The sequence below is a fragment of the Anas platyrhynchos genome, chromosome 5 (genome assembly GCF_047663525.1).
Source record: "Anas platyrhynchos isolate ZD024472 breed Pekin duck chromosome 5, IASCAAS_PekinDuck_T2T, whole genome shotgun sequence".
Taxonomy (NCBI): domain Eukaryota; kingdom Metazoa; phylum Chordata; class Aves; order Anseriformes; family Anatidae; genus Anas; species Anas platyrhynchos.
The window spans coordinates 53,086,510-53,108,058 of record NC_092591.1 but is presented as its reverse complement, the minus strand read 5'-3'; the positions used below and the strand labels follow the sequence as shown (position 1 = coordinate 53,108,058).

The following is a 21,549-nucleotide window of genomic DNA, read 5'->3' as shown; positions in this document are numbered from 1 at the left end:
CGTGCCATTCTACTTATGAATGATCAGGCATGGCCCAATGTACTGTTTCAGCTGGGGAATGCATTTTAGGAAGAAACAAACACCATGTTTTACAACTGGCTCCTGTGGTGTAAATGCCTGAAGTAACTAGGAAAATAAAACTAACATTCACACTTTTAAGGAAAAGGTACAGCATTGAAGAGGCTTTCAGGGTAGGGCATAACTGCATTATCTGAGCATTCCCTAGGCTCCCAACCTTAGATGCTATCGCGCTGGGGAAACTTGGTGTGCTAGCCCTAAGGAACACCACGGAGCGTAGAGTGGAGTGGAGACACCACGGCTAGGCTCTGTAATCAGGTGGGGCCTCGATTGTTCTTGTGCACAAAGCTGCACTTTTTGCCACCCTAAGCCAAAGACCTGTCATGTTTTGACAAATGCTGTACCCTAGTGTACTTTTTGCTCATTATAATATCATTATAATACCAAAACACACCTCCATCCCAAAAGCTACCCGCCTCCAAGGTGCGACCACCCCTCACTGAGCATGCGCTCTGAATTTCTCGGAGCCTATTACTTTAAACGGAAACGGGAAAACTTTACACCAATCATAACTAAGATATGCTTGACTAGAGCCACTCAAGCTCCACCTAAAAGATAGAAAATAATATAAATTGGCCCAAGAGAGAGGGGATGTTAGGGAAGATACCATCGTCAGGGGAGATACCATCCCGAGGACATACAACATCCTTAGGACCTCCTGACTCCTGGGATCAGTCGACGGGCTGAGCCTCTCTTCCCCCCCCATTGGGACGCCTTTGGGTGAGATCTGAATATTTGCTTATAAATCTCTATAGAGTCTTTGATCCTTTTAACGCGTTTATTTCTAGGCTGCGCACCTGTAACACCTAGAACACCTAGAACACCTGTAACACCTAGAACACCTAGAACACCTGTAACACCTAGAACCCGCACCTAGAACCCGCACCTAGAACCCGCACCTAGAACACCTGTAACACCTGTGTATTTCATGCATACTAGCTTGCTTTTGCAGATAGTCACTATCACCGGCAATCCAAAAGAACCTGATTATCTGTTGCTGTAATAAACCATACTTGATTGCATTGTGATAGCTCTCATTAATGCAACTAGGGTGAGGGTGGTTATCCGTGATAGTTCAGTGTTCTGAATCTAACCAGACCCCCAGACGGTTAATGCATTGTTGGTGAATGTCTGAACGGACCCCCAGGTGGTTAATACGTTTTTGGTGAATGTCTGAGCGGACCCCCAGGCGGTTATTACGTTTTTGGTGAATGTCCGAACGGACCCCCAGTTTTGGTGAATGTCCGACTGGTTCAGTACTCTGAATCCAACCGGACATGAGACAGCACAAACCCTGAGCATAACACCTGGTCAACACAGGGTTAAATTCACGGGAATCAATGGTGTGGAAAAACAATGCCCCACTGCAAAAATTTCAATCTGGTTGCCAGAGTGAAATTAACAAAAATTAACCAGGATAGAAGTATTAGTTGGTGCTGCATACACTAATATTTTAGGATTTGACATACTGCATGGTTGTATGTGAAAACTCCCTGATGGAACTGTGTGGAGTTTCGCGACACATCAAAGGGTTTCAGGCACCATGAGACTGAGTCAGTTACAAACATCCATGCCCTCATCCCCTGCTAAAATCATTAATGATCGGCAATATCTGTTGTCAGCAGCAGCACTTATGGGGATTGACGGGGTGGTAACAGAATTGGAAAAAAGAGACATTATTAAAAGGACCCATTCACCTTACAATTCACCAGTGTGGCCAGTAAAGAAACCAACTAGGCAATGGCATTTTACAGTGGAATACAGACAGCTGAATGCTAACACTACACCTTTGACTGCCACAGTTCCAAACATGGCAGAGATAGTGAAAGCCCTCTGTGTATCTAACAATAGTCTATGCATGGGAAATCAAAGATTGCTATTTCACCCTCTTTCTAACCCTGCCGGTTGAATACAACCGAGCATATTTTATTTTCTTTTGTGTTCACAGGAACCCTGAGCGAACTGTATATGGACAGCTGGAAGATGACGAATCAACAGTTTGGATTAATGATGCTATGCTTTACCCTGACCTTGATGCAATTGCAGACCTTAAAGGAAACTTAGCTACTGTGGCTGTGCATGGAGCTGAGGTGTTTCACCGTGGCATTTAACCATGTATTGTCACAGTATAGCACAATCACTGGAACATCTCAAAACAAAAAGGACCTAAATCTCTACATGGAAACAAAATATTTTCAAAAGATGAATGGAGTTGGAATGATTCTCTAAGAATGGCTGAACTTTAAGCCATGTCTGGACAAACAATACAAATTGGTTGCCGAATAACTAACCGATCCACTTATAATCGGCCAACTAAAAATAAGACAGTTTACTTTCACCAAACCTATAATTTTGTACTGTCTCTAAGGTTACAGAGGCACAGAATTACTATTTGAATTCATGGTCAAAGGATAAGAAGCCTCTGCCCCTGCAGATATTTGAAAATGAACCTACTCAGCCTCACATTGGTCTAACTCCTTCCATCTTCAACACAGGTCCTTACATAATTAAAAATATGGGACAACAACAAATTGTCTTTAACCCTAGTTGGTCCCTAAAAAAGGGCCACAGGATGCAACTAGGTTATTGGGAACAGGATTAGGTATATTAAATAGCATTGATGCTGACGTCTTAATGAGTAGAATAACTGCTACTACAGATGACCTAAGGAAACTGGAACAACCAATAAAATCATCCTTATTGGCTTTAGGAGCAAATCAATGGCTTCTATCAGATGTTTTGCCCCATTGGGAACAAATTGAGGAAAATGATCATCAATTAATTGTAAATGCCCTTGGAAAAGCCCAAGGCAATACCTCCCTTGCCTTGAGCTGTATCCAAGCGCAGTTATGGATACAATCTGTAGCAGCAGCTATTATTAGAGAAGGAGAAGGAGGAACTTTGCCCACTGAAATTCGAAAATTGATTTGGGATAATGCTTCAGAATTTGAAAAAGAATTTCAAGCTTGGTGGCAATTAGTCAACTTTACCCATTATGCAGAAAATGATAAAATTGTTGCCTTTATACTTACTATAAGTAATGCCACCGTATACAATGTATATCCAATCATTGCATTAGGACTCAATCATAATGGAACTATACTTTATCCTAAAGAGCATAAAGTATGGGCCCATCAAAAGGGAGGAAAGTGGCAAACAATTGATGTAAATGCATGCATTGTGCGTGAACAAAAAGGTTTCATCTGTGAAAGTAACACGCTGGAATCTCAAGACATTTGTCTTGACACTGAGCAAAATATTTGCCACTTTGAGATACATCCTAATGAAACCCTTAAAACTGGACTTGTATATATTGGGAAAGGTTGTGTTTGTATGAGAACTCATTGTGATTCTATAGTCGTAGATGATACAGTGGTAGATACCAGTAATCTCTCTAATGTCTGTGTTTGCAATTTTACCAAAATTCTAGGATGTGATTTTAAATACTCAGTTCCTGTCACTTCTTATCAACTTATTGCATCTAATTATATTCTGCTTCATGAACTGCTGCCTACTCCTATTGGAATGAACCTCACCTTGGTGAAGAAATTGCTGGTACATGAGGACCTGAAGCAGCTGATGACACAAGTCCGAGAAAATGGACAAAAGACTCTGATTACTGTCCACCATGATGCACAAGAAATACATCAAGTGATGGAAAGAGTGAAGAGAGATGAGAGACACCGTTGGTGGGACACTTTGTTTGGATGATCGCCAGCTGCCAAGGGAATCTTCAACAAGATGCTTCACCCTGTTATTGTTCTGCTAATACTGTGTTATGTTTTATACTGACAATTAGTTTGTATGTTAAACTCTGGTTTATGATGAAACGTTTAGCATCACTACACAATGTACATACACTCGATAAACCTCATTCTGAGGATTTTTGTGATATCCCCGACATATTCCAACCGTCGTGAAGCTTGAGTGACTATAGTCACGGGGTGGATTATGTGGTGTAAATGCCTGAAGTAACTAGGAAAATAAAACTAACATTCACACTTTTAAGGAAAAGGTACAGCATTGAAGAGGCTTTCAGGGTAGGGCATAACTGCATTATCTGAGCATTCCCTAGGCTCCCAACCTTAGATGCTATCGCGCTGGGGAAACTTGGTGTGCTAGCTCTAAGGAACACCACGGAGCGTAGAGTGGAGTGGAGACACCACGGCTAGGCTCTGTAATCAGGTGGGGCCTCGATTGTTCTTGTGCACAAAGCTGCACTTTTTGCCACCCTAAGCCAAAGACCTGTCATGTTTTGACAAATGCTGTACCCTAGTGTACTTTTTGCTCATTATAATATCATTATAATACCAAAACACACCTCCATCCCAAAAGCTACCCGCCTCCAAGGTGCGACCACCCCTCACTGAGCATGCGCTCTGAATTTCTCGGAGCCTATTACTTTAAACGGAAACGGGAAAACTTTACACCAATCATAACTAAGATATGCTTGACTAGAGCCACTCAAGCTCCACCTAAAAGATAGAAAATAATATAAATTGGCCCAAGAGAGAGGGGATGTTAGGGAAGATACCATCGTCAGGGGAGATACCATCCCGAGGACATACAACATCCTTAGGACCTCCTGACTCCTGGGATCAGTCGACGGGCTGAGCCTCTCTTCCCCCCCCATTGGGACGCCTTTGGGTGAGATCTGAATATTTGCTTATAAATCTCTATAGAGTCTTTGATCCTTTTAACGCGTTTATTTCTAGGCTGCGCACCTGTAACACCTAGAACACCTAGAACACCTGTAACACCTAGAACACCTAGAACACCTGTAACACCTAGAACCCGCACCTAGAACCCGCACCTAGAACCCGCACCTAGAACACCTGTAACACCTGTGTATTTCATGCATACTAGCTTGCTTTTGCAGATAGTCACTATCACCGGCAATCCAAAAGAACCTGATTATCTGTTGCTGTAATAAACCATACTTGATTGCATTGTGATAGCTCTCATTAATGCAACTAGGGTGAGGGTGGTTATCCGTGATAGTTCAGTGTTCTGAATCTAACCAGACCCCCAGACGGTTAATGCATTGTTGGTGAATGTCTGAACGGACCCCCAGGTGGTTAATACGTTTTTGGTGAATGTCTGAGCGGACCCCCAGGCGGTTATTACGTTTTTGGTGAATGTCCGAACGGACCCCCAGTTTTGGTGAATGTCCGACTGGTTCAGTACTCTGAATCCAACCGGACATGAGACAGCACAAACCCTGAGCATAACACCTGGTCAACACAGGGTTAAATTCACGGGAATCAATGGTGTGGAAAAACAATGCCCCACTGCAAAAATTTCAATCTGGTTGCCAGAGTGAAATTAACAAAAATTAACCAGGATAGAAGTATTAGTTGGTGCTGCATACACTAATATTTTAGGATTTGACATACTGCATGGTTGTATGTGAAAACTCCCTGATGGAACTGTGTGGAGTTTCGCGACACATCAAAGGGTTTCAGGCACCATGAGACTGAGTCAGTTACAAACATCCATGCCCTCATCCCCTGCTAAAATCATTAATGATCGGCAATATCTGTTGTCAGCAGCAGCACTTATGGGGATTGACGGGGTGGTAACAGAATTGGAAAAAAGAGACATTATTAAAAGGACCCATTCACCTTACAATTCACCAGTGTGGCCAGTAAAGAAACCAACTAGGCAATGGCATTTTACAGTGGAATACAGACAGCTGAATGCTAACACTACACCTTTGACTGCCACAGTTCCAAACATGGCAGAGATAGTGAAAGCCCTCTGTGTATCTAACAATAGTCTATGCATGGGAAATCAAAGATTGCTATTTCACCCTCTTTCTAACCCTGCCGGTTGAATACAACCGAGCATATTTTATTTTCTTTTGTGTTCACAGGAACCCTGAGCGAACTGTATATGGACAGCTGGAAGATGACGAATCAACAGTTTGGATTAATGATGCTATGCTTTACCCTGACCTTGATGCAATTGCAGACCTTAAAGGAAACTTAGCTACTGTGGCTGTGCATGGAGCTGAGGTGTTTCACCGTGGCATTTAACCATGTATTGTCACAGTATAGCACAATCACTGGAACATCTCAAAACAAAAAGGACCTAAATCTCTACATGGAAACAAAATATTTTCAAAAGATGAATGGAGTTGGAATGATTCTCTAAGAATGGCTGAACTTTAAGCCATGTCTGGACAAACAATACAAATTGGTTGCCGAATAACTAACCGATCCACTTATAATCGGCCAACTAAAAATAAGACAGTTTACTTTCACCAAACCTATAATTTTGTACTGTCTCTAAGGTTACAGAGGCACAGAATTACTATTTGAATTCATGGTCAAAGGATAAGAAGCCTCTGCCCCTGCAGATATTTGAAAATGAACCTACTCAGCCTCACATTGGTCTAACTCCTTCCATCTTCAACACAGGTCCTTACATAATTAAAAATATGGGACAACAACAAATTGTCTTTAACCCTAGTTGGTCCCTAAAAAAGGGCCACAGGATGCAACTAGGTTATTGGGAACAGGATTAGGTATATTAAATAGCATTGATGCTGACGTCTTAATGAGTAGAATAACTGCTACTACAGATGACCTAAGGAAACTGGAACAACCAATAAAATCATCCTTATTGGCTTTAGGAGCAAATCAATGGCTTCTATCAGATGTTTTGCCCCATTGGGAACAAATTGAGGAAAATGATCATCAATTAATTGTAAATGCCCTTGGAAAAGCCCAAGGCAATACCTCCCTTGCCTTGAGCTGTATCCAAGCGCAGTTATGGATACAATCTGTAGCAGCAGCTATTATTAGAGAAGGAGAAGGAGGAACTTTGCCCACTGAAATTCGAAAATTGATTTGGGATAATGCTTCAGAATTTGAAAAAGAATTTCAAGCTTGGTGGCAATTAGTCAACTTTACCCATTATGCAGAAAATGATAAAATTGTTGCCTTTATACTTACTATAAGTAATGCCACCGTATACAATGTATATCCAATCATTGCATTAGGACTCAATCATAATGGAACTATACTTTATCCTAAAGAGCATAAAGTATGGGCCCATCAAAAGGGAGGAAAGTGGCAAACAATTGATGTAAATGCATGCATTGTGCGTGAACAAAAAGGTTTCATCTGTGAAAGTAACACGCTGGAATCTCAAGACATTTGTCTTGACACTGAGCAAAATATTTGCCACTTTGAGATACATCCTAATGAAACCCTTAAAACTGGACTTGTATATATTGGGAAAGGTTGTGTTTGTATGAGAACTCATTGTGATTCTATAGTCGTAGATGATACAGTGGTAGATACCAGTAATCTCTCTAATGTCTGTGTTTGCAATTTTACCAAAATTCTAGGATGTGATTTTAAATACTCAGTTCCTGTCACTTCTTATCAACTTATTGCATCTAATTATATTCTGCTTCATGAACTGCTGCCTACTCCTATTGGAATGAACCTCACCTTGGTGAAGAAATTGCTGGTACATGAGGACCTGAAGCAGCTGATGACACAAGTCCGAGAAAATGGACAAAAGACTCTGATTACTGTCCACCATGATGCACAAGAAATACATCAAGTGATGGAAAGAGTGAAGAGAGATGAGAGACACCGTTGGTGGGACACTTTGTTTGGATGATCGCCAGCTGCCAAGGGAATCTTCAACAAGATGCTTCACCCTGTTATTGTTCTGCTAATACTGTGTTATGTTTTATACTGACAATTAGTTTGTATGTTAAACTCTGGTTTATGATGAAACGTTTAGCATCACTACACAATGTACATACACTCGATAAACCTCATTCTGAGGATTTTTGTGATATCCCCGACATATTCCAACCGTCGTGAACCTTGAGTGACTATAGTCACGGGGTGGATTATGTGGTGTAAATGCCTGAAGTAACTAGGAAAATAAAACTAACATTCACACTTTTAAGGAAAAGGTACAGCATTGAAGAGGCTTTCAGGGTAGGGCATAACTGCATTATCTGAGCATTCCCTAGGCTCCCAACCTTAGATGCTATCGCGCTGGGGAAACTTGGTGTGCTAGCTCTAAGGAACACCACGGAGCGTAGAGTGGAGTGGAGACACCACGGCTAGGCTCTGTAATCAGGTGGGGCCTCGATTGTTCTTGTGCACAAAGCTGCACTTTTTGCCACCCTAAGCCAAAGACCTGTCATGTTTTGACAAATGCTGTACCCTAGTGTACTTTTTGCTCATTATAATATCATTATAATACCAAAACACACCTCCATCCCAAAAGCTACCCGCCTCCAAGGTGCGACCACCCCTCACTGAGCATGCGCTCTGAATTTCTCGGAGCCTATTACTTTAAACGGAAACGGGAAAACTTTACACCAATCATAACTAAGATATGCTTGACTAGAGCCACTCAAGCTCCACCTAAAAGATAGAAAATAATATAAATTGGCCCAAGAGAGAGGGGATGTTAGGGAAGATACCATCGTCAGGGGAGATACCATCCCGAGGACATACAACATCCTTAGGACCTCCTGACTCCTGGGATCAGTCGACGGGCTGAGCCTCTCTTCCCCCCCCATTGGGACGCCTTTGGGTGAGATCTGAATATTTGCTTATAAATCTCTATAGAGTCTTTGATCCTTTTAACGCGTTTATTTCTAGGCTGCGCACCTGTAACACCTAGAACACCTAGAACACCTGTAACACCTAGAACACCTAGAACACCTGTAACACCTAGAACCCGCACCTAGAACCCGCACCTAGAACCCGCACCTAGAACACCTGTAACACCTGTGTATTTCATGCATACTAGCTTGCTTTTGCAGATAGTCACTATCACCGGCAATCCAAAAGAACCTGATTATCTGTTGCTGTAATAAACCATACTTGATTGCATTGTGATAGCTCTCATTAATGCAACTAGGGTGAGGGTGGTTATCCGTGATAGTTCAGTGTTCTGAATCTAACCAGACCCCCAGACGGTTAATGCATTGTTGGTGAATGTCTGAACGGACCCCCAGGTGGTTAATACGTTTTTGGTGAATGTCTGAGCGGACCCCCAGGCGGTTATTACGTTTTTGGTGAATGTCCGAACGGACCCCCAGTTTTGGTGAATGTCCGACTGGTTCAGTACTCTGAATCCAACCGGACATGAGACAGCACAAACCCTGAGCATAACACCTGGTCAACACAGGGTTAAATTCACGGGAATCAATGGTGTGGAAAAACAATGCCCCACTGCAAAAATTTCAATCTGGTTGCCAGAGTGAAATTAACAAAAATTAACCAGGATAGAAGTATTAGTTGGTGCTGCATACACTAATATTTTAGGATTTGACATACTGCATGGTTGTATGTGAAAACTCCCTGATGGAACTGTGTGGAGTTTCGCGACACATCAAAGGGTTTCAGGCACCATGAGACTGAGTCAGTTACAAACATCCATGCCCTCATCCCCTGCTAAAATCATTAATGATCGGCAATATCTGTTGTCAGCAGCAGCACTTATGGGGATTGACGGGGTGGTAACAGAATTGGAAAAAAGAGACATTATTAAAAGGACCCATTCACCTTACAATTCACCAGTGTGGCCAGTAAAGAAACCAACTAGGCAATGGCATTTTACAGTGGAATACAGACAGCTGAATGCTAACACTACACCTTTGACTGCCACAGTTCCAAACATGGCAGAGATAGTGAAAGCCCTCTGTGTATCTAACAATAGTCTATGCATGGGAAATCAAAGATTGCTATTTCACCCTCTTTCTAACCCTGCCGGTTGAATACAACCGAGCATATTTTATTTTCTTTTGTGTTCACAGGAACCCTGAGCGAACTGTATATGGACAGCTGGAAGATGACGAATCAACAGTTTGGATTAATGATGCTATGCTTTACCCTGACCTTGATGCAATTGCAGACCTTAAAGGAAACTTAGCTACTGTGGCTGTGCATGGAGCTGAGGTGTTTCACCGTGGCATTTAACCATGTATTGTCACAGTATAGCACAATCACTGGAACATCTCAAAACAAAAAGGACCTAAATCTCTACATGGAAACAAAATATTTTCAAAAGATGAATGGAGTTGGAATGATTCTCTAAGAATGGCTGAACTTTAAGCCATGTCTGGACAAACAATACAAATTGGTTGCCGAATAACTAACCGATCCACTTATAATCGGCCAACTAAAAATAAGACAGTTTACTTTCACCAAACCTATAATTTTGTACTGTCTCTAAGGTTACAGAGGCACAGAATTACTATTTGAATTCATGGTCAAAGGATAAGAAGCCTCTGCCCCTGCAGATATTTGAAAATGAACCTACTCAGCCTCACATTGGTCTAACTCCTTCCATCTTCAACACAGGTCCTTACATAATTAAAAATATGGGACAACAACAAATTGTCTTTAACCCTAGTTGGTCCCTAAAAAAGGGCCACAGGATGCAACTAGGTTATTGGGAACAGGATTAGGTATATTAAATAGCATTGATGCTGACGTCTTAATGAGTAGAATAACTGCTACTACAGATGACCTAAGGAAACTGGAACAACCAATAAAATCATCCTTATTGGCTTTAGGAGCAAATCAATGGCTTCTATCAGATGTTTTGCCCCATTGGGAACAAATTGAGGAAAATGATCATCAATTAATTGTAAATGCCCTTGGAAAAGCCCAAGGCAATACCTCCCTTGCCTTGAGCTGTATCCAAGCGCAGTTATGGATACAATCTGTAGCAGCAGCTATTATTAGAGAAGGAGAAGGAGGAACTTTGCCCACTGAAATTCGAAAATTGATTTGGGATAATGCTTCAGAATTTGAAAAAGAATTTCAAGCTTGGTGGCAATTAGTCAACTTTACCCATTATGCAGAAAATGATAAAATTGTTGCCTTTATACTTACTATAAGTAATGCCACCGTATACAATGTATATCCAATCATTGCATTAGGACTCAATCATAATGGAACTATACTTTATCCTAAAGAGCATAAAGTATGGGCCCATCAAAAGGGAGGAAAGTGGCAAACAATTGATGTAAATGCATGCATTGTGCGTGAACAAAAAGGTTTCATCTGTGAAAGTAACACGCTGGAATCTCAAGACATTTGTCTTGACACTGAGCAAAATATTTGCCACTTTGAGATACATCCTAATGAAACCCTTAAAACTGGACTTGTATATATTGGGAAAGGTTGTGTTTGTATGAGAACTCATTGTGATTCTATAGTCGTAGATGATACAGTGGTAGATACCAGTAATCTCTCTAATGTCTGTGTTTGCAATTTTACCAAAATTCTAGGATGTGATTTTAAATACTCAGTTCCTGTCACTTCTTATCAACTTATTGCATCTAATTATATTCTGCTTCATGAACTGCTGCCTACTCCTATTGGAATGAACCTCACCTTGGTGAAGAAATTGCTGGTACATGAGGACCTGAAGCAGCTGATGACACAAGTCCGAGAAAATGGACAAAAGACTCTGATTACTGTCCACCATGATGCACAAGAAATACATCAAGTGATGGAAAGAGTGAAGAGAGATGAGAGACACCGTTGGTGGGACACTTTGTTTGGATGATCGCCAGCTGCCAAGGGAATCTTCAACAAGATGCTTCACCCTGTTATTGTTCTGCTAATACTGTGTTATGTTTTATACTGACAATTAGTTTGTATGTTAAACTCTGGTTTATGATGAAACGTTTAGCATCACTACACAATGTACATACACTCGATAAACCTCATTCTGAGGATTTTTGTGATATCCCCGACATATTCCAACCGTCGTGAAGCTTGAGTGACTATAGTCACGGGGTGGATTATGTGGTGTAAATGCCTGAAGTAACTAGGAAAATAAAACTAACATTCACACTTTTAAGGAAAAGGTACAGCATTGAAGAGGCTTTCAGGGTAGGGCATAACTGCATTATCTGAGCATTCCCTAGGCTCCCAACCTTAGATGCTATCGCGCTGGGGAAACTTGGTGTGCTAGCTCTAAGGAACACCACGGAGCGTAGAGTGGAGTGGAGACACCACGGCTAGGCTCTGTAATCAGGTGGGGCCTCGATTGTTCTTGTGCACAAAGCTGCACTTTTTGCCACCCTAAGCCAAAGACCTGTCATGTTTTGACAAATGCTGTACCCTAGTGTACTTTTTGCTCATTATAATATCATTATAATACCAAAACACACCTCCATCCCAAAAGCTACCCGCCTCCAAGGTGCGACCACCCCTCACTGAGCATGCGCTCTGAATTTCTCGGAGCCTATTACTTTAAACGGAAACGGGAAAACTTTACACCAATCATAACTAAGATATGCTTGACTAGAGCCACTCAAGCTCCACCTAAAAGATAGAAAATAATATAAATTGGCCCAAGAGAGAGGGGATGTTAGGGAAGATACCATCGTCAGGGGAGATACCATCCCGAGGACATACAACATCCTTAGGACCTCCTGACTCCTGGGATCAGTCGACGGGCTGAGCCTCTCTTCCCCCCCCATTGGGACGCCTTTGGGTGAGATCTGAATATTTGCTTATAAATCTCTATAGAGTCTTTGATCCTTTTAACGCGTTTATTTCTAGGCTGCGCACCTGTAACACCTAGAACACCTAGAACACCTGTAACACCTAGAACACCTAGAACACCTGTAACACCTAGAACCCGCACCTAGAACCCGCACCTAGAACCCGCACCTAGAACACCTGTAACACCTGTGTATTTCATGCATACTAGCTTGCTTTTGCAGATAGTCACTATCACCGGCAATCCAAAAGAACCTGATTATCTGTTGCTGTAATAAACCATACTTGATTGCATTGTGATAGCTCTCATTAATGCAACTAGGGTGAGGGTGGTTATCCGTGATAGTTCAGTGTTCTGAATCTAACCAGACCCCCAGACGGTTAATGCATTGTTGGTGAATGTCTGAACGGACCCCCAGGTGGTTAATACGTTTTTGGTGAATGTCTGAGCGGACCCCCAGGCGGTTATTACGTTTTTGGTGAATGTCCGAACGGACCCCCAGTTTTGGTGAATGTCCGACTGGTTCAGTACTCTGAATCCAACCGGACATGAGACAGCACAAACCCTGAGCATAACACCTGGTCAACACAGGGTTAAATTCACGGGAATCAATGGTGTGGAAAAACAATGCCCCACTGCAAAAATTTCAATCTGGTTGCCAGAGTGAAATTAACAAAAATTAACCAGGATAGAAGTATTAGTTGGTGCTGCATACACTAATATTTTAGGATTTGACATACTGCATGGTTGTATGTGAAAACTCCCTGATGGAACTGTGTGGAGTTTCGCGACACATCAAAGGGTTTCAGGCACCATGAGACTGAGTCAGTTACAAACATCCATGCCCTCATCCCCTGCTAAAATCATTAATGATCGGCAATATCTGTTGTCAGCAGCAGCACTTATGGGGATTGACGGGGTGGTAACAGAATTGGAAAAAAGAGACATTATTAAAAGGACCCATTCACCTTACAATTCACCAGTGTGGCCAGTAAAGAAACCAACTAGGCAATGGCATTTTACAGTGGAATACAGACAGCTGAATGCTAACACTACACCTTTGACTGCCACAGTTCCAAACATGGCAGAGATAGTGAAAGCCCTCTGTGTATCTAACAATAGTCTATGCATGGGAAATCAAAGATTGCTATTTCACCCTCTTTCTAACCCTGCCGGTTGAATACAACCGAGCATATTTTATTTTCTTTTGTGTTCACAGGAACCCTGAGCGAACTGTATATGGACAGCTGGAAGATGACGAATCAACAGTTTGGATTAATGATGCTATGCTTTACCCTGACCTTGATGCAATTGCAGACCTTAAAGGAAACTTAGCTACTGTGGCTGTGCATGGAGCTGAGGTGTTTCACCGTGGCATTTAACCATGTATTGTCACAGTATAGCACAATCACTGGAACATCTCAAAACAAAAAGGACCTAAATCTCTACATGGAAACAAAATATTTTCAAAAGATGAATGGAGTTGGAATGATTCTCTAAGAATGGCTGAACTTTAAGCCATGTCTGGACAAACAATACAAATTGGTTGCCGAATAACTAACCGATCCACTTATAATCGGCCAACTAAAAATAAGACAGTTTACTTTCACCAAACCTATAATTTTGTACTGTCTCTAAGGTTACAGAGGCACAGAATTACTATTTGAATTCATGGTCAAAGGATAAGAAGCCTCTGCCCCTGCAGATATTTGAAAATGAACCTACTCAGCCTCACATTGGTCTAACTCCTTCCATCTTCAACACAGGTCCTTACATAATTAAAAATATGGGACAACAACAAATTGTCTTTAACCCTAGTTGGTCCCTAAAAAAGGGCCACAGGATGCAACTAGGTTATTGGGAACAGGATTAGGTATATTAAATAGCATTGATGCTGACGTCTTAATGAGTAGAATAACTGCTACTACAGATGACCTAAGGAAACTGGAACAACCAATAAAATCATCCTTATTGGCTTTAGGAGCAAATCAATGGCTTCTATCAGATGTTTTGCCCCATTGGGAACAAATTGAGGAAAATGATCATCAATTAATTGTAAATGCCCTTGGAAAAGCCCAAGGCAATACCTCCCTTGCCTTGAGCTGTATCCAAGCGCAGTTATGGATACAATCTGTAGCAGCAGCTATTATTAGAGAAGGAGAAGGAGGAACTTTGCCCACTGAAATTCGAAAATTGATTTGGGATAATGCTTCAGAATTTGAAAAAGAATTTCAAGCTTGGTGGCAATTAGTCAACTTTACCCATTATGCAGAAAATGATAAAATTGTTGCCTTTATACTTACTATAAGTAATGCCACCGTATACAATGTATATCCAATCATTGCATTAGGACTCAATCATAATGGAACTATACTTTATCCTAAAGAGCATAAAGTATGGGCCCATCAAAAGGGAGGAAAGTGGCAAACAATTGATGTAAATGCATGCATTGTGCGTGAACAAAAAGGTTTCATCTGTGAAAGTAACACGCTGGAATCTCAAGACATTTGTCTTGACACTGAGCAAAATATTTGCCACTTTGAGATACATCCTAATGAAACCCTTAAAACTGGACTTGTATATATTGGGAAAGGTTGTGTTTGTATGAGAACTCATTGTGATTCTATAGTCGTAGATGATACAGTGGTAGATACCAGTAATCTCTCTAATGTCTGTGTTTGCAATTTTACCAAAATTCTAGGATGTGATTTTAAATACTCAGTTCCTGTCACTTCTTATCAACTTATTGCATCTAATTATATTCTGCTTCATGAACTGCTGCCTACTCCTATTGGAATGAACCTCACCTTGGTGAAGAAATTGCTGGTACATGAGGACCTGAAGCAGCTGATGACACAAGTCCGAGAAAATGGACAAAAGACTCTGATTACTGTCCACCATGATGCACAAGAAATACATCAAGTGATGGAAAGAGTGAAGAGAGATGAGAGACACCGTTGGTGGGACACTTTGTTTGGATGATCGCCAGCTGCCAAGGGAATCTTCAACAAGATGCTTCACCCTGTTATTGTTCTGCTAATACTGTGTTATGTTTTATACTGACAATTAGTTTGTATGTTAAACTCTGGTTTATGATGAAACGTTTAGCATCACTACACAATGTACATACACTCGATAAACCTCATTCTGAGGATTTTTGTGATATCCCCGACATATTCCAACCGTCGTGAACCTTGAGTGACTATAGTCACGGGGTGGATTATGTGGTGTAAATGCCTGAAGTAACTAGGAAAATAAAACTAACATTCACACTTTTAAGGAAAAGGTACAGCATTGAAGAGGCTTTCAGGGTAGGGCATAACTGCATTATCTGAGCATTCCCTAGGCTCCCAACCTTAGATGCTATCGCGCTGGGGAAACTTGGTGTGCTAGCTCTAAGGAACACCACGGAGCGTAGAGTGGAGTGGAGACACCACGGCTAGGCTCTGTAATCAGGTGGGGCCTCGATTGTTCTTGTGCACAAAGCTGCACTTTTTGCCACCCTAAGCCAAAGACCTGTCATGTTTTGACAAATGCTGTACCCTAGTGTACTTTTTGCTCATTATAATATCATTATAATACCAAAACACACCTCCATCCCAAAAGCTACCCGCCTCCAAGGTGCGACCACCCCTCACTGAGCATGCGCTCTGAATTTCTCGGAGCCTATTACTTTAAACGGAAACGGGAAAACTTTACACCAATCATAACTAAGATATGCTTGACTAGAGCCACTCAAGCTCCACCTAAAAGATAGAAAATAATATAAATTGGCCCAAGAGAGAGGGGATGTTAGGGAAGATACCATCGTCAGGGGAGATACCATCCCGAGGACATACAACATCCTTAGGACCTCCTGACTCCTGGGATCAGTCGACGGGCTGAGCCTCTCTTCCCCCCCCATTGGGACGCCTTTGGGTGAGATCTGAATATTTGCTTATAAATCTCTATAGAGTCTTTGATCCTTTTAACGCGTTTATTTCTAGGCTGCGCACCTGTAACACCTAGAACACCTAGAACACCTGTAACACCTAGAACACCTAGAACACCTGTAACACCTAGAACCCGCACCTAGAACCCGCACCTAGAACCCGCACCTAGAACACCTGTAACACCTGTGTATTTCATGCATACTAGCTTGCTTTTGCAGATAGTCACTATCACCGGCAATCCAAAAGAACCTGATTATCTGTTGCTGTAATAAACCATACTTGATTGCATTGTGATAGCTCTCATTAATGCAACTAGGGTGAGGGTGGTTATCCGTGATAGTTCAGTGTTCTGAATCTAACCAGACCCCCAGACGGTTAATGCATTGTTGGTGAATGTCTGAACGGACCCCCAGGTGGTTAATACGTTTTTGGTGAATGTCTGAGCGGACCCCCAGGCGGTTATTACGTTTTTGGTGAATGTCCGAACGGACCCCCAGTTTTGGTGAATGTCCGACTGGTTCAGTACTCTGAATCCAACCGGACATGAGACAGCACAAACCCTGAGCATAACACCTGGTCAACACAGGGTTAAATTCACGGGAATCAATGGTGTGGAAAAACAATGCCCCACTGCAAAAATTTCAATCTGGTTGCCAGAGTGAAATTAACAAAAATTAACCAGGATAGAAGTATTAGTTGGTGCTGCATACACTAATATTTTAGGATTTGACATACTGCATGGTTGTATGTGAAAACTCCCTGATGGAACTGTGTGGAGTTTCGCGACACATCAAAGGGTTTCAGGCACCATGAGACTGAGTCAGTTACAAACATCCATGCCCTCATCCCCTGCTAAAATCATTAATGATCGGCAATATCTGTTGTCAGCAGCAGCACTTATGGGGATTGACGGGGTGGTAACAGAATTGGAAAAAAGAGACATTATTAAAAGGACCCATTCACCTTACAATTCACCAGTGTGGCCAGTAAAGAAACCAACTAGGCAATGGCATTTTACAGTGGAATACAGACAGCTGAATGCTAACACTACACCTTTGACTGCCACAGTTCCAAACATGGCAGAGATAGTGAAAGCCCTCTGTGTATCTAACAATAGTCTATGCATGGGAAATCAAAGATTGCTATTTCACCCTCTTTCTAACCCTGCCGGTTGAATACAACCGAGCATATTTTATTTTCTTTTGTGTTCACAGGAACCCTGAGCGAACTGTATATGGACAGCTGGAAGATGACGAATCAACAGTTTGGATTAATGATGCTATGCTTTACCCTGACCTTGATGCAATTGCAGACCTTAAAGGAAACTTAGCTACTGTGGCTGTGCATGGAGCTGAGGTGTTTCACCGTGGCATTTAACCATGTATTGTCACAGTATAGCACAATCACTGGAACATCTCAAAACAAAAAGGACCTAAATCTCTACATGGAAACAAAATATTTTCAAAAGATGAATGGAGTTGGAATGATTCTCTAAGAATGGCTGAACTTTAAGCCATGTCTGGACAAACAATACAAATTGGTTGCCGAATAACTAACCGATCCACTTATAATCGGCCAACTAAAAATAAGACAGTTTACTTTCACCAAACCTATAATTTTGTACTGTCTCTAAGGTTACAGAGGCACAGAATTACTATTTGAATTCATGGTCAAAGGATAAGAAGCCTCTGCCCCTGCAGATATTTGAAAATGAACCTACTCAGCCTCACATTGGTCTAACTCCTTCCATCTTCAACACAGGTCCTTACATAATTAAAAATATGGGACAACAACAAATTGTCTTTAACCCTAGTTGGTCCCTAAAAAAGGGCCACAGGATGCAACTAGGTTATTGGGAACAGGATTAGGTATATTAAATAGCATTGATGCTGACGTCTTAATGAGTAGAATAACTGCTACTACAGATGACCTAAGGAAACTGGAACAACCAATAAAATCATCCTTATTGGCTTTAGGAGCAAATCAATGGCTTCTATCAGATGTTTTGCCCCATTGGGAACAAATTGAGGAAAATGATCATCAATTAATTGTAAATGCCCTTGGAAAAGCCCAAGGCAATACCTCCCTTGCCTTGAGCTGTATCCAAGCGCAGTTATGGATACAATCTGTAGCAGCAGCTATTATTAGAGAAGGAGAAGGAGGAACTTTGCCCACTGAAATTCGAAAATTGATTTGGGATAATGCTTCAGAATTTGAAAAAGAATTTCAAGCTTGGTGGCAATTAGTCAACTTTACCCATTATGCAGAAAATGATAAAATTGTTGCCTTTATACTTACTATAAGTAATGCCACCGTATACAATGTATATCCAATCATTGCATTAGGACTCAATCATAATGGAACTATACTTTATCCTAAAGAGCATAAAGTATGGGCCCATCAAAAGGGAGGAAAGTGGCAAACAATTGATGTAAATGCATGCATTGTGCGTGAACAAAAAGGTTTCATCTGTGAAAGTAACACGCTGGAATCTCAAGACATTTGTCTTGACACTGAGCAAAATATTTGCCACTTTGAGATACATCCTAATGAAACCCTTAAAACTGGACTTGTATATATTGGGAAAGGTTGTGTTTGTATGAGAACTCATTGTGATTCTATAGTCGTAGATGATACAGTGGTAGATACCAGTAATCTCTCTAATGTCTGTGTTTGCAATTTTACCAAAATTCTAGGATGTGATTTTAAATACTCAGTTCCTGTCACTTCTTATCAACTTATTGCATCTAATTATATTCTGCTTCATGAACTGCTGCCTACTCCTATTGGAATGAACCTCACCTTGGTGAAGAAATTGCTGGTACATGAGGACCTGAAGCAGCTGATGACACAAGTCCGAGAAAATGGACAAAAGACTCTGATTACTGTCCACCATGATGCACAAGAAATACATCAAGTGATGGAAAGAGTGAAGAGAGATGAGAGACACCGTTGGTGGGACACTTTGTTTGGATGATCGCCAGCTGCCAAGGGAATCTTCAACAAGATGCTTCACCCTGTTATTGTTCTGCTAATACTGTGTTATGTTTTATACTGACAATTAGTTTGTATGTTAAACTCTGGTTTATGATGAAACGTTTAGCATCACTACACAATGTACATACACTCGATAAACCTCATTCTGAGGATTTTTGTGATATCCCCGACATATTCCAACCGTCGTGAACCTTGAGTGACTATAGTCACGGGGTGGATTATGTGGTGTAAATGCCTGAAGTAACTAGGAAAATAAAACTAACATTCACACTTTTAAGGAAAAGGTACAGCATTGAAGAGGCTTTCAGGGTAGGGCATAACTGCATTATCTGAGCATTCCCTAGGCTCCCAACCTTAGATGCTATCGCGCTGGGGAAACTTGGTGTGCTAGCTCTAAGGAACACCACGGAGCGTAGAGTGGAGTGGAGACACCACGGCTAGGCTCTGTAATCAGGTGGGGCCTCGATTGTTCTTGTGCACAAAGCTGCACTTTTTGCCACCCTAAGCCAAAGACCTGTCATGTTTTGACAAATGCTGTACCCTAGTGTACTTTTTGCTCATTATAATATCATTATAATACCAAAACACACCTCCATCCCAAAAGCTACCCGCCTCCAAGGTGCGACCACCCCTCACTGAGCATGCGCTCTGAATTTCTCGGAGCCTATTACTTTAAACGGAAACGGGAAAACTTTACACCAATCATAACTAAGATATGCTTGACTAGAGCCACTCAAGCTCCACCTAAAAGATAGAAAATAATATAAATTGGCCCAAGAGAGAGGGGATGTTAGGGAAGATACCATCGTCAGGGGAGATACCATCCCGAGGACATACAACATCCTTAGGACCTCCTGACTCCTGGGATCAGTCGACGGGCTGAGCCTCTCTTCCCCCCCCATTGGGACGCCTTTGGGTGAGATCTGAATATTTGCTTATAAATCTCTATAGAGTCCTTGATCCTTTTAACGCGTTTATTTCTAGGCTGCGCACCTATACCAAACACCTATTCCACCTAGAACAAACACCTAGAACAAACACCTATTCCACCTAGAACAAACACCTATTCCACCTAGAACAAACACCTATTCCACCTAGAACAAACACCTATTCCACCTAGAACAAACACCTATTCCACCTAGAACAAACACCTATTCCACCTAGAACAAACACCTATTCCACCTAGAACAAACACCTATACCAGCTAGAACAAACACCTATTCCACCTATACCAGCTAGAACAAACACCTATTCCACCTATACCAGCTAGAACAAACACCTATTCCACCTATACCAGCTAGAACAAACACCTATACCACCTAGAACAAACACCTATTCCACCTAGAACAAACACCTATTCCACCTAGAACAAACACCTATTCCACCTATACCAGCTAGAACAAACACCTATTCCACCTATACCAGCTAGAACAAACACCTATTCCACCTATACCACCTAGAACAAACACCTATACCACCTAGAACAAACACCTATACCACCTATACCACCTAGAACAAACACCTATACCACCTATACCACCTAGAACAAACACCTATACCACCTATACCACCTAGAACAAACACCTATACCACCTAGAACAAACACCTATACCACCTAGAACAAACACCTATACCACCTAGAACAAACACCTATACCACCTTGAACAAACACCTATACCACCTTGAACAAACACCTATACCACCTTGAACAAACACCTATACCACCTATACCACCTAGAACAAACACCTATACCACCTATACCACCTATACCACCTAGAACAAACACCTATACCACCTAGAACACACAAACACCTATACCACCTAGAACACACAAACACCTATACCACCTAGAACACACAAACACCTATACCACCTAGAACACACAAACACCTATACCACCTAGAACACACAAACACCTATACCACCTAGAACACACAAACACCTATACCACCTAGAACACACAAACACCTATACCACCTAGAACAAACACCTATACCACCTATACCACCTAGAACAAACACCTATACCACC

General features: G+C 41.6%; 1 protein-coding gene and 1 long non-coding RNA gene across 14 annotated transcripts in view; one reads left to right on the top strand and one right to left on the bottom strand.

Moving 5' to 3' along the window:
- Nucleotides 1-21,549, bottom strand: part of LOC106017018 (uncharacterized) — a 258,004-nt gene that overhangs the window by 175,174 nt on the left and 61,281 nt on the right. The gene's annotated exons all lie outside the window — the stretch shown is intronic.
- Nucleotides 260-20,333, top strand: LOC140002660 (uncharacterized). Of its 2 annotated transcripts, XR_011809785.1 has the most exons (6): nt 260-798; nt 2,027-4,725; nt 5,954-8,652; nt 9,881-12,579; nt 13,808-16,506; nt 17,735-20,333. XR_011809785.1 is itself a non-coding variant. In XM_072039062.1 (5 exons), exon 5 carries the CDS (start codon nt 18,421-18,423, stop codon nt 19,495-19,497), a length of 1,077 nt encoding a protein of 358 aa, XP_071895163.1. In that variant the 5' UTR covers nt 1,179-4,725; nt 5,954-8,652; nt 9,881-12,579; nt 13,808-16,506; nt 17,735-18,420; the 3' UTR covers nt 19,498-20,330. The 2 variants fall into 2 exon arrangements, 1 of the variants encoding a protein (XP_071895163.1); XM_072039062.1 differs by lacking the exon at nt 260-798 and having other exon boundaries at nt 1,179-4,725; nt 17,735-20,330.

What these genes read in the sequence shown, in the direction of transcription:
- LOC140002660 (XM_072039062.1), top strand. Translation starts at nt 18,421, where the DNA reads ATGAGTAGAATAACTGCTACTACAGATGACCTAAGGAAACTGGAACAA.